This window comes from Grammomys surdaster, unplaced genomic scaffold, assembly GCF_004785775.1.
Source record: "Grammomys surdaster isolate TR1022 unplaced genomic scaffold, NIH_TR_1.0 205, whole genome shotgun sequence".
In the NCBI taxonomy this organism is placed as follows: domain Eukaryota; kingdom Metazoa; phylum Chordata; class Mammalia; order Rodentia; family Muridae; genus Grammomys; species Grammomys surdaster.
Genome location: NW_021604650.1, coordinates 1167131 through 1180717, shown reverse-complemented (window position 1 = coordinate 1180717; position 13587 = coordinate 1167131). Strand labels below are relative to the sequence as shown.

General features: G+C 51.5%; 2 protein-coding genes across 2 annotated transcripts; both read right to left on the bottom strand.

Moving 5' to 3' along the window:
* Positions 1 to 280: 280 nt before the first annotated feature.
* Catsperz (catsper channel auxiliary subunit zeta) lies at positions 281 to 3149 on the bottom strand. Its single transcript, XM_028771245.1, has 5 exons — positions 3061 to 3149; positions 2563 to 2875; positions 1415 to 1491; positions 1152 to 1218; positions 281 to 513 (listed from the first exon to the last, which is right to left on the bottom strand). The coding sequence occupies exons 1-5, from the start codon at positions 3073 to 3075 to the stop codon at positions 404 to 406; spliced, it is 582 nt and encodes a 193-aa protein (XP_028627078.1). The 5' UTR covers positions 3076 to 3149; the 3' UTR covers positions 281 to 403.
* Positions 3150 to 3430: 281 nt separating this feature from the next.
* On the bottom strand, positions 3431 to 11727 carry Kcnk4 (potassium two pore domain channel subfamily K member 4). The gene is made up of 7 exons (XM_028771294.1): positions 11560 to 11727; positions 9954 to 10219; positions 6065 to 6191; positions 5778 to 5938; positions 5413 to 5599; positions 4873 to 5012; positions 3431 to 4119 (listed from the first exon to the last, which is right to left on the bottom strand). Exons 2-7 carry the CDS (start codon positions 10140 to 10142, stop codon positions 3727 to 3729), a joined length of 1197 nt encoding a protein of 398 aa, XP_028627127.1. The 5' UTR covers positions 10143 to 10219; positions 11560 to 11727; the 3' UTR covers positions 3431 to 3726.
* Between the last annotated feature and the right edge of the window lie 1860 nt (positions 11728 to 13587).

Sequence of the window (13587 nt, the reverse complement as noted above, 5' to 3'; positions counted from 1 at the left end):
CTAACGGGGTGCTGCTCTCCCCACACACACACACACACACACCCCATTATGTTGATGGGACACTTGAGAGATTTGGTAGACCAGCACCCCTGAGGACCCTCGAGTGGAGAAGCAGACCTAAAACATGCAAGTAGCCCTGGTTTGCGAGTTCCTCAAAGGCGGTACTGGTGAGACAGGAGCGGACAAAACTCAAGGTCACTGCGGTGACCGAATGAAGGTCACAGGGAAAGGCGGGGCCACGTGCGTCCGCCTCACGCAAACAGCCACGCACTGACTCTGGAACCATGCATAGACTCTTTAATTTCTCCAGGGTTCAAATTCCATACAGATCAGGTCTAGCTTGGGTTCGAGGGACCAGAAAAGACACGGGGCGGACGTCTCATTGGCCACTTGAGCTGGAGGTTCACTCATCCACAAAGTACAGCCTCTTGTTCCGGCGCTTCGTGATCCCCTCGATGTATCCCTGCAGCTCTTTAGTCATGAAGTGGCTTCTGCCAATCGTGGACCTATATGCTAGGAAGAGGGCAGAGCTGAGCTCAGGGCCATGAGCAATGGCAAAGGGTTTCTCCCATTTGAGCAACCACAAGTGATTTGAGGTGGCAGTTAGTGCTGGATTTGGGTCTGTGTTAAGTTTGGGGATTTTGGATTTCCTAGGTGCCCTGTGAAGAATGGCAGGGAAGAAGGCAGAAGAAGTTGCTGCAAGTCTCACAAGAGGCAGTGAGAGCCAGCCTCCTCCTGAGCCACCCACTCTAACTAGTTATCTGGCCCTTTCTTCACTCTGTATGCTCATATATCATGAACAGAAGGTTACTCAGATAATCCAATATCCAGTACATTTACTCAAATAACCCCGATGTGTCACAGCTCCCCCACCTGGGAGTGAAGCAAAGCTACACAAAGGCTGTCACTCTACTGGACAAGCAGAGAAAACAGACTCACTAGAAAGGGGCTTATTTTAAGTCCTCTGAGTCACTCACTCCATTGAGTTTGCCTGTATCTAGTCTCTTGGCTTTTAATTTTTAGGCCGTCCTTGGAGTATGTGTGAGTGCTAAGGGGATCTGAAAATGCATACATATCCTGAAACTCCACAGTTCCAAGCCCTGACAAAGCCACCAGGATCTTTTGTGGAAGCTGGGATAGGGGGAGCTCACTACTGAGGGCTTTCTTGAGAATGTCCAGAACTTCAGTCTCCATGAGTTCTATCAGAGGCAGAGGCAGCTGGAAAAACAACAAGAGAGTCAACCAACCAAGGCACCCCAGTTCCGTGTAAAGCTGAAGTGCTCCCCACATGACCTCCCCAGCTTGCTTGCCCCACTCTCCTGAAATCTGCCCCACCCTGCTACCACTACAAGCCTCAAACTGCCCATCTCCTACCCACTGCTCGACCCCAGAAGTCTCCCCAGGCCCCTCCAACCCTGTTCTGCTGCTCTCTCCAGTAGACTTGATTCGGCTTTGATAGATAGAGGAGTACGGAATCTGAAGTAGATGTTGCTGGAGAAATGAAAAGAGATATCAGTCATGCTCAGACTCCTGGGTCTGCCTTGGGGCAGAATTGTATCTGGGTAAGCAGCGGGGTTCAGGGAATAGTTCCAGATACTACCTTCATCGAAGACCATATGGGACACTGGTTTCAGCCCTAGGCTTTAGAATCCCACTCAACTGGGATCCAGAACCAACCGTCCTACTGTGTGAGACTTGGAGACTTTTTGATTCATCACCTGTAAATGGAGTCATAGGAATTCCCTTGTGCGCCCTGTGTAAGTGTGTTGTTGGGAATTGAACGTAGGACTTTGTGTAAACTATGAAAGAACTCTACCAGTAAGCTATGTTCCCAGAACAATCTCTATGGCTGTTGTGACATGTAAGATCACAGTACAAGAAATCCTGTGCCTGACATGTAATAAGTTCAGTATACTTCAGTTGTTATGTCTGTATCACTCTTTGTTTAGACATGTTCTCACTATGTGGATGTAACTGTCCTAGAACTCGGTATCTAGACCAGACTAGTTTTGAATTCATAGCCTCCTAAATACTGGGAACAAGGGCATACACTTCCACAACTGGGTTGTAATCAGTGCTCATTCCTTGATGAAGGTAGAAACGGAAGGGACGGAGGATGGACACACCCAAGTCTCAAACAGTGCTTGGTATACTGTGTGTCACAGTGATGAAATTAAACACACAGGTGAGAGAGGCCTCGAAATATGGCTTAGTGGAAAAGAACTTTCCTACCAAGCGTGATGCACTCAGTTCGACCCTCCAGCACCACATTAAAATAAAATAAAAATAAATAACAAAAACCGACCAAGTCTTTACTCCCCTGCCTGCCTGTGCTTCCTTCTACGTTTCCTGGGTTTCCCATAGTAGGACGCCTGCCCGGTAGGGGGCGCTCAAAGAATGTCCGAATTAAAGCGTGAAAGATTACCACCTGAGCCCTCTCCCAAGAAATCCTAGAAACTTGGATTTCTATGGGCTTACCCCCATTTTGCAGGAAGGGACGTTGAGACCTGAGCTAGCCCCACCCCTATAGCACACCCATCGCCTCGGCGAGGCTACACTGACCAAAGGAGATCAAAGATTCTTCCTGCTCCTCCTCAGGCTCCGAGGATCTGCCACGACACCGTTCCAGTTCCAGACGTGCTTGCTGCTGAATCTCCTCTGGATTGAGGTTAAGGTCTTCCCTAATAGAAATGGTCTGGCTGTACTTGCGAAGCCTGCTTAAAGATTTGTCCTCTTCGTCGAAGTCCTCGCAGAAGTCAGATAACGACACGTTCGCTGTGGACAGCGTGGCCGTGCTCCATAGGTCACGAATATCTCCCAACACGCTGGATCTGACCGAGCTGCGGCGACCGCTTGCGGCATGTCTGGGCACCGGCTGCGGGTCACACACAAGTAAGGTAGCCAAGGTATTCAGGGAGCTGGAGGAAGTAGGGAGACTGGACTGGGATGAGGACTCTAGGAGAGCTGCCAAGCACACAGGCTGAATGACAGGTTACCCGAGAAACCTAAAGGAGTCCGTAAGGTGCGTCTGGGTTTGGGGAACTCGGGCAGACTTCTTACTTTGTTTTCATCCATCGTTCCGCACCAACCGACCAGTATCCACAGGGCTCAATCGAGAAGGGGGAGGGGGTGTCACGCTCCAGGAAGGGGGAGGGGCAAAGTCTCCTCCGGGATGGTTGGTCTCGCGGGAGGAGACTTCAAAATGCAGATAGCATCAAGACTCTAAATTGCTCCCCCCACCCCAGTATCAATGCCAAGACTGGAAGTGCCCAGGTCAGTCTGGGTCTCCTCCAGGCAGGGACAAGAGTCTGAATACCTGAGCTTAACCGAAAGGGCACGACTTGACTGGTGTGGGTGCCCAAGGACGGCAGTGGGCCTGATATATAACCCCATGGTGGCGCGAGAAAAGCACTCGCACACCCACTTGGGTCCAGGAGCACTCACTCGGTGGTGCAGACTTTTTGTTTTATTGATGCAGGTTTTGAGGCACAGTCGTGAGGTGTGAGGGGCAAAACCGGCAGGGAAGCGAGACAGAAAGCCTTGGAGAGTGGGCTTTGGAAACGGTTGGATATGAAGAACCAGCCAGGGAAGAGCGATGGCTTTTGGCAACCATGAAACTCCTCTCAGGGTTGCAAAAGAGGGCTCTTTGGTCAAATAAGCCAAGCACGCCTGGGCATCAGCAAAAGCGAAGCCCTGGCGTGGGGTTCCAGGCCAGAGATCCTGCCCCTACACCGGCACGGCCTTGTCTCGGAGGCGCCCAGGCCCCCGGGGTCTGGAGGGCTTCTTGGGTGGGTTGGGACGGCGGCGACCCCGAGGCGCACGAGGCAGGGCACAGCCACGCTCACTCTGTGTGTCTGAGGACTCGTCGATGAAGGCCAGATTCTCACTGGGGTAATCCAGAGCTGAGGCCGTGGGCGGGGAAGGAGTCTCGACCTTCTCTGTGGGTGCAGGGGAGCCGGGCCTGCGGGCTGGCTCACCAACAGCAGGCGGTGCCGGCAAAGAGGAGGGCAGGAGTGGTTGCTCCTTCTCTGGCGGCGGAGCGCTGGGCCCAGTTCGCTGGGTCACTCGTGCTGTCACTGTTCCGGTCCAGCTAGCAGCCTGCGCCGTGAGGCCACCCATCTACACAGGAAAAGGTGTCTGTCCATTGCAGCTCCGGAAGCTGCCCCTTTACCAATCGCATCCACCTTTTTTGCCTAACCCTCGAACCTCAGCCTATAGATGATCCCAGAGGCACATTGTCCCTTCCTGCATTGGCCAAAAACACCCCCTTCTCTTAAGAGCCTTTCTTGAAAGCCCCGAGTTTGTTTCAACCTTCACTGCCTCTCTGTATTCAGCTAACAAAATGCAGATAAAATACAAAACCAGTATGACTCATACAGTATTTGGGACATATTTTATATTCGTTGTTCATCTGAAATTCACATGTAACTGGCCTTTCTAGTTCTGTTGTTTTTGAAACAGAGTCTCATTCTATAGCCCAGGCAGGTCTGAACTTGCAGCAATCCTCCTGATTCTGCTCTACTTACCAAGTGCTGGGATTTACTAGACGTGTACTACTTACCACCTTGCCTCTCTGAATTCTTATTTACTAACCGTATCGACCCTATCTATCCTTGAAGAATGAGGTGGTCGAGTCTCTGATAAACCTGAATTTACCACAATGTTCCCATTAGCACACCGTCGGGGTCTTGATTTCAAAGAAGCCCACATTTTGGAGGGGAACCAGACTGGTCAACAGCCCCTGTGCCCAGGAGCTAAAGTACAACATACAAGTGACATGTATGGCACATGCACGGCAGCGAACAGCTCCTGGAACACATACATACATACACATACATACATACATACATACATACATACATACATACCTACCTCTGCCCGAGTTCGGCGGGACACCGCTCGCAACCAGTTGCCAATGGTGGTGAGCACTGAGGCGAAGTAAGCTAGGCCAAACAAGATCCAGAACCACACCAGCGGCTGGTAGGCTGGGGAGTTCTGCCCAGTGCCATCGCCTAGACGGTTCAAAGGGAGGGAAAAGTAAGTTGCCGGTCAGGAGGCAAGCCTGTGAGCCTCTGGTTCACTGCCTGTTTCTGCACCTTGAGATAATGTCCCTCCCTAGAAAAAAAAAAAAGGGATGTGCTATAGTGTATAGACATATACCATGAGTGTGCTCAAGTCGTAATTGTGCACGATACGAGCATGCAAGAGGGAGTGAACTTAACATACGTGTGAGCATGCATGGGACTCAGGCATGCAAGATGTAAGTGGGCATCAGGTGCTGCCTGCTGGAGGAGTGTGCGGTGCGTTCCAGGAGTGGTGCGGAACCTGGGGCAAATGCCCCATGGTAGTTGTGCATAGGTGGAGTGCAGGAACAAAGTACTTAAGGAAAATGCTGGGCAAAGTCAGCCTCACCGGGTACATAATCGCCAAAGCCTACGGTGGTGAGTGTCACTATAACAAAGTAGATGGCTTCCAGCTTGCTCCAGCTCTCCATGTAGGAGAACACGAAGGTAGGAGTGAGGACAAAGAGCAGGCAGCCAATCAGCAGGAAGAGCACTGCAGACAGTATTCTCACCAGCCCCGGTGGCACATGCCACTTCTGTGGGGAAGCATGGTAGATAGAGCCATTGAGATGCCAGTAACCTACAGTTCCATTCTCTCACCCCACCCTACTCCACCCTGGCACAGTGTGTAGAGGCTCCTGCTCTCTTGGAGTACATGCTTGCTTGCCAGGGACCCAGGGAAGAAGATCCTGTGAGGGACACAGGGCAGCTCACCAAGAAGATTGCTTCGATGTGACCGATGCCCCGGCGCAGAGAGGAGCCCAGCCGGTCCCCGACTCCCGCCAGCAGCATGCCAAACAGCGGGATCCCCACCAGTGCATAGAAGATACAAAAGAGACGCCCAGCATCTGTGTGTAAGGCTATATTGCCATAGCCTGGATAGAGAGAGCAGTGCAGGAAGTCTAGGCGCCACCTGGTACCCCGTGCCTCTCCCTGCACCTTCCCCCATAGGGAAACTCCTTGCCCTTGCCTCCCTCCACATGCCCCATCTCCACCCCCACCGATGGTAGTGATGATGGTCCCCGAGAAAAAGAAGGCGCTGCCCAGGTTCCAAGCTGATGAGTGGTTGCTGCTATTGGTCCAACTGGTTTCTGGGTTTGCACCCCCTCCCAGGGCTTCAGCCACGAGCTGCAGGATAAGGCGCACAAGGAAGAACCTCAGTCCTTCCCTCCAGCTGGGATAACTCCCAGCCCCGCCCCCTTCTTTGCACAGCTTACTGGTTGTGTCTCTTCTTTGGTTTTAGTTTTTGACATGTCTCCCTCACTCTCTCTACCTAGCTATCTTTTTGTGGTTGGTTGGTCTGTTTTCCTGAAACATGTTATATAGTCTGTGCTGAAATTACTGATCCTTCCTGCATCTGCCCACCCAAGTGCTGGAATTATAGGAATAAGCCACCACAGCTGACTTCACATGATAAATTCCTAATTTTACATTCAGGAGCCTAAATGCTGGAACCAGGCTGCCTGAGTTCTAATCTTGGTGACCTTGGGCAAGTTAACTGGTGGTGCTTTAGTTTTCTCCTCTCTCACATGAGCGTGATCATCAGAGCACGAGTATCAGAGATTTGGCATAAAGAATAAACACTGGGCATTCGTTGGGTCGTTATGGCCTTTGAGTTTCTGCTTCAGAGGCTCCACCCTTCACACTGCTCCTGTGGAAACAGGATATCTGAGTGTGTGGCCTTGAAACAATGTACTGAAAGGTGAGACCTTCTCTCCAGAAATGTTCACGTATCACATTTTGTGCCCAATTTTAGGATGTCTACATGCTACATTTGTGTGTCCATCAGCCACTTCCAAACACCTAAGGCAAACCCAGTGCGTCCTGTGGTGCTCAGGAAGCGGAACTGAAGTGCCAGGGACAGGCTTTTCTTGCCCGCCTGTGGATTCCACAAGGGAATAGTCTGTGTCTGAAAACAGCTTGCCCTGGGTGCTGGGATATCACAGCATCAGAAGAGAGGGCCTTTCCCCAAATTAAGCAAGGATTGAATCCAGAGGGAAGTTTACAACCTGTCTCACCCCCCTCCCCCCGTCAGTTCCCATTAGCAAGATCCACTTCAAGAGTTCATCTTGGCTGAAGAAACTACTACAAATCCTCAAGGCTCTTATTTGTCCGAAGGAGAGTCTAGCCTCCTTAGTCCAGCATTTATTTATTGTTTTGAGAAAATGTCTCATGTAGCCTAGGCTAGCTTCTCAAGCTCACTATGTTGTCAAGGATGGCCTTGAACTCCTGATCCTCTTGCCTCTACCAGGTGTTGAAATTCGCAAGTGTGAACTGCTCTGCCCAGTTTTTGCAGTTCTGGAGAACCAACTCAAGCCTGCAGCATGCAAGGCAAGTTACTCTACCAACCAAACCCCAGCCTGTCCCCCTCTCTTTTATTGGAGGCGTACTTGGTTTTGTTTTGGGAGACAGGGTTGTACTCAGTAGCCCAAGCTAACTTGGAACTCAGTAGTGTTCCTGCCTCAGCCTGAGAGCTGAGATTACAGGTGTGAGCCACAAGCACTTTTTCCAAATCGGTCTCAACCTTTCCCCAGTCTTCTCTCATGCACCCCAAAATACAGCAACCTTCTCCCCAGATTTCTGAGGTTCCATTTTCTGTGAGGATGATCTTTGCATACAGAGGGGAGATGGTCTGATTTAAAGTGATTTAGTTTTTTTCAGATCATTTCATCTCTTTCCTTGCGTGTATGCATGTGTACCATGTGCATGCCTAGTGTCCACAGAGCCGGGAGAAGGGTACAGATTTTCTGGATCTGGAGTTAAAAATGGTTATGAGGAACTCAGGGCCCCTAGGAGAACACAAAGTGCTCCAACCTGCTGAGCCATTTCACCAGCTCCAGTGACTTCCTTTCGTTTTTCTTTGCTTTTCTTTCTTTTTTTGGTTTTTCAAGACAGGGTTTCTCTGTGTAGTCCTGGCTGTCCTGGAACTCACTCTGTAGACCAGGCTGGCCTCAAACTCAGAAATCCGCCTGCCTCTGCCTCTTGATTTGTTTTTCAAGACAGGGTTTCTTTGTGTAGTTCTGGCTCTCCTGGAACTCATTGTGTAGACTAGGCTGACTTCAGACTCTGAGATTCACCTGCCTCTGCCTCCAGAGTGCTGATATCAAAGGCACACGCCACCACCTCAGAGCTCATGATTTAATTTTCCTTTAATAGCTTTTCTCCACTTCCCCCAAATCCTTCATCATCCAGTGCAGTCTAAGCTTTGTTTCAATGACCAGGCATTTGCTCCACACTGAGCTTGCCAGCTTCCACGCTGTGGCCATGAGTGTCCTTCTGCTTGGGAGTTGTTTGTCCCCACACTCTAAAGTCCATCTCTCTCATTTGGTACTTTCTGACTGACTGCTTACTCTCCTCAAAGCCTCTCCATCTCCCTCACTCCCAGCAGGTAACCCTAGGCTCAGAAACCTGAGGGGTGCTCCAAGATGGAGGAAGGAAATCTCTTCCATGTCCACTGCTTCCTGCAGTGATCTGTCCCTGATCAGTGCTTTGGATGTGTCACCTTCCGGAGAAGCTCCACCCAAGTGTTTGTACCTCTATTGCCCCCAACCCCCAGAACTCATAGGTGTACAATTGCCGCAGGACTCATTCATTCTGGGATTGGCTCTTAGAAGAGAAGCAAAGCATCAGCCACCCACCCTGACAGGTTCCCTATCTCTCCTTTTCTTCTTTCTTACCCCAGGATAAAGCAATTCCATTGTGAAGATAAATAGGTCAGACTCCCTCCCTCTGTCTGCCCTGTGGTCTGGCCAGGCGCACTTTCCACCCAGGCACTTCTGAGCAGAGCTTGTCCTGATTTCTGAAGTGGGAGAGACACATTTCTCTACCATCATCTTTGCACTGGATCCTGCCACCTTAAGAGTCAGTTGGGACACTGAGGCTTACATGCAGACCCTCCACAAAGAACAGTCAGGGAGCAAGGGATACTCTTCTGTCAAGTGAGAAATATTAATTTATTAAGGTTAAACCAGACCATCCCAGAGCAGCGACTGGGAGATCAAAGGAAACAAGGCACTAACCAGACCCATGAAGGGGGAAGCTCAGAGCTTCCCTCAGTGGCTGGATGAAGACTCATCAAAAGTAGCCCGGGAAAGCCTAGCGCCCCCACACCTTCCCGCTCTCTCTTGACTGGTAAGCAAGAATCCTAGGGAGGAGGGGCCCCTGAACTGGCATCCACAGTGGTAAGAACAGAAACCGTCTAAAGTCTTCTGTACTTGTTTATATGCAAACTTGGGAACACAGGGGGAGGTGTTCACTGTATTCTTGGGTTTCTTTAAAACATCTGAACTGGGGGAAAAAAAATGCATAGGAACTGTGTGGGAGGAGCCAACATTAGCAAGTAAAAACTCTGCAGGGAGCCGGGTGTGGTGGCTCAAACTGGTAATCCCATCGCTTTGGAGGCTGAGGCAAGACAAGTCAAGAGTTCAAGGTCAGTTTGTGTGACACAGTGAGTACCAGGTCAGTCAGGGCTACATAGCAAGCTCCTGTCTCAAAAACCAAAAATCATTACCAGGGTTATATTTAAATTCAGCCGTTTAGCTGAAAGTCACGTGTGACTAAGCATCCCAGGTTTGGTCTGGTGAGCCAAGGACGTCAGAGGCAGGCACATGCAGCCTCCCATGAGCTCCACCCATTCACTCCATTCAGTTATTTGTTCATCTGTCCTTGTCTCACCACCGTCCCACAGGGAAGAAGACATTCCAGGGGTACAGCCTGGTGTGATCAAAGACAAGCAACAATATGGCGGGCATATTAAAAACAAACACCTGGATCCCAGCTCCTGCCCAGCACTCCCATAGATATTACAGGACCTGGCCTGTCTGCAGAGATACATGTCTGAAAGTAGCACCTTGAACAGGACCCCACTGCTGACCAACTCTGCCAACCCACCTTGATGAAATCCTCCAGGCTCTTCTGGCTCACACATGGATGGTCCTTCAGAAACTGTTCTCGGCCATCTTCCAGCCCCTTCTGAACCCATTGCTCATGAGGCTGCTCCAGAGCCTGGAACACCAGAGCCCCAGACACCAAGTAAAGCAGCACCAGTGCCAACAGGGCCAGGAGTGTGGTGCTGCGCATGGCCCTTCCAGAGGCAGGTCCAGCTCCACTGCCTGCTTGGGAAGGAGGAGCAGGGATCTCCTGGGGAGCAGTGGTCACTGCAGGCCAAACCAAGGATTCTGGGGTCAAGAAGAGATCTGACATTCACACCCCCTTCTCTATCTTAGACTCCTCAACGTTTTTAAGCCCCTAGCTTTGTTGCCCATAGATCTGGCCCTCATGTATCCTCTGGTTCCAGGTGCTAATATCTAGGCTCCCACCTCCAGCCTCCCTCTTACCTCCAGGACCTAGCTATTAGGAGATAAGGAAGGAGACACTAAGCCAGGCAGGGTGAGTGAGAAAATGGAGGGACTTGTAAGGCATAGAGCCTGCCTTGGAGAAGACCCAGGGAGGACTAGGGGGTTCCAGGAGAAATCGAGCGGCTGGAGCCCGCAGAACTGGAGACAGGAATAGCAGGTCCATACTTGGTTCTCCCAGTGCGGCTGTGGCAGCCTCCTCAGATGCATCTGTCCCCTCCTGCCTTCCAGCCTAGTGGGGATCAACGGGGCAGGGATCTTCCAGGGTCCCCACCCGTCCGCTGGGCTTTCGAGGAACCCCGAGGCGGATCTGGCTGCAGAGTATAGGGAAGGCCCAGAGCCAGGGAAAGGAAAGGTGGTCACAAGGTTCCCAGAAGAAGAGAGGCACAGGGTGGGAAGGGCAGCACGAATACAGCAGCCCACGGGACAGCTGTCACGTAGGGGGCAGTGGGACATGGCAGGCGCGCACACACATATATACTCAGCCTGCTACCTGTGCCACAAAGATCTTTGAACCACATTCCATCCTGCAGCTGTAGTGGCGCACTGCACAGGCTGCAGACATATAGCACTGCACTATGCTCCGGCAGACCCTGGCACAACTGACCACCATGGGCGTGCCCGCAGTGCTGAGCTACCCTAGAGGTCCATGCGCACGAATGCACACACACACACCGGACCCGCGTGACACCGCACGCCAGCCGCTTGCTCCCACCACCTCCCCCGCGTCCTTACGCCGACGCCTCTGAGCGTGACCGGCGACGGGACGCACGGTCATACCACTCGAGGAAGGCATCCACGGGCGGGAGGTGTCCCGCCCTGCCGGTTGCCTCCTAGCTCCCCGGGCCTGGGATCCAGCCCACATTCCCGCTCCTGCTCCGCACTTACTGTCTGCCCACTCTGTGGCTGCGGCGTTGGCTGCGGCTAGGTCTCCCGCGCCGCCTCGAGCGGGTGCGGGCTGGGCCACGGAGGTGACAGCGACAGCCCAGAGATCGAGCAGGCGGCCGTCTGACTGGGACCCCCCCTCCCGCCCTCAAAAGCCCCCTCCTTGGGAGCTTAACCCTACCAGAGCTGCGTCTCCCTACGTGCCGCACCCTCGCCACCGGCTCTAGCCACCAACCGCCTTGCACCGAGCCCTTTACCTGCACCTGCAGCCTCTGGCCTCCCCAGTCCTGTCTTGTTCAGGCCAGTGAGTGGCAGAAGAGCCAGAAAGTGGTCGACGCGGAGTCCAACCTTCCAGGCTGAGATCGAGGCCCCAGGGTTGCCCTAACCTGGACATCAGCTGGCCCGGGGCTCAGAACAACCGCCACACTCATTTCCTGGAATCTTCTATGTCTATTACTGGACTGGGAAGAGCCTTCGTTTCTCCGCCCATGAGGATAGTCTCCCCCTTGGGCTCGGCACTTATGAGAGAGAAGCCCTCAGGGAGAAGAGGGTATGTGGGGGTGGAAGGCGGGGAGATCTCTTTGAGGCCACCTGGATTTAAACAGCAGGATGGGCTGGGTCCCAGTTCTGGGAAGTCACTGGTGGAGCGCCTCTTGCTCCTCAGGCTGCATCCCCATCTCTGATCCTCCAGGCCCTGGAGTCAGCCCCCGGGGGCCATCTGCTGCCTGCCAATTCCAGCAGAAAGAGTGCTAGCATTTTCTAAACAGCTAAGGCTGGGTCCTCTCCTGTCTCAGTCCCCTGTTCATACCCATTTCTTTACTGAGCTCCGCAAAATCTCTCCTGTAGCCTTCTGAGACCCCATGCTTTTGTGGTCAATACTTTTGATGTTGTTGGGGGTTTTTTTGTTTTGTTTTATTTTATTTTTTTATTTTTGAGACAGATTTCTCTGTGTGCTCCAGGCTGTCTTGTAGACTAGGGTGGTCTCAGACTCAGAGATTCACCTGCCTCTGTCTCTGGAGTGCTGGGATTAAAGGTGCCCCCTACCACCACTCAGTCTTGTGGTAATGGTCAGTATGTTTAAGCCTAGAGTGACCACCAAGACGATAGGGGATCAGGACAGATAACCAAACTCTCTAGTTCCTACTTGCAATAAAAGGGTGATTACTTAACTCTGGATGCTGATTTTGAGTATTTAAGAAGTCAATATTTAGAGGCTGGAGAGATGGCTTAGCCTTCAAGAGCACTTCTTACAGAGGACCCAAGTTCAAGTCCCAGTACCCACAACTTTCTGGGACACCCTCACAAATACATACATGTAGGCAAACCACCAATGCCTGTGCACACATACAAGGCGAGTGTTTTGTTTTTGGTTTTTTTTTTGCTTTTTTTCTTTCTTCTTTGTTGTTGTTTTTTTGTTTTTGTAGCCTTGGCTGTCCTGGGACTTGTTCCGTAATCCAGGCTGACCTCAAACTCACAGAGATCCACCTTTCTCTGTCCCTCAAATGCTGAATTAAAGGCACGAGCCACCTCTGGCCATCTGAGGTCAGTGTTTATAAATGCTTAAAGCCTAGCACACAGAATTAAGTGTCCTATAAATGTTAGCAATTTTGTTTCCAACCAGAAGTGATTGTCCGGCTTCCTGCTGAAGTCCTGAGCCTCTGCTGTTCTTCTCTCTGGAGACCTTGTAGATCTGGCTCCAGGACGGTTCCGAAGAAAAGATTTCAAGGCAGACTTACTGCTAGACTGAGATCTCAAAGGAGCTGGAACCACCAAGTTTATAGCAGGAGTCACAGGCTCTGATAATCAAGCCTGAGCCACAGGGCAGATCTGCCAGGATGTCAGGAACACAGGGCAGTGACTAAAACTTTGGGGGCAATAGGAGGAGTGTACCAGGAGCTGACTCAGGTACAAGTAGCCAGGAAATCAGGATGACCCATACCGAGGTAAGTAGAAGGAGGCTGTGGCACAGAAGCACTCATCCCCTTTGTAGACCCTCCATAAACGTGACATTTGAAGACCACATTAGCCGTGGTGACAGAAACCAAGCCTCAGGTCAGTGAGATGACTCAGTGCTTGGAAGGACTGCTTGCCTACCGAGTCTCAAATTCCAAGTTTTTTTACTGGAACCTACACAGTTTTTTCTGGCTCTATACCTGTGTGTGTATATGTGTGTCCATATACGCACACACAAGTACATGCACAGCACAAACACACACTAGGCCTCTACAAAACTAACGTAATCCATTAGAGGACAAGATGCCTAACAGGCTGTGGAGATGGCTTAG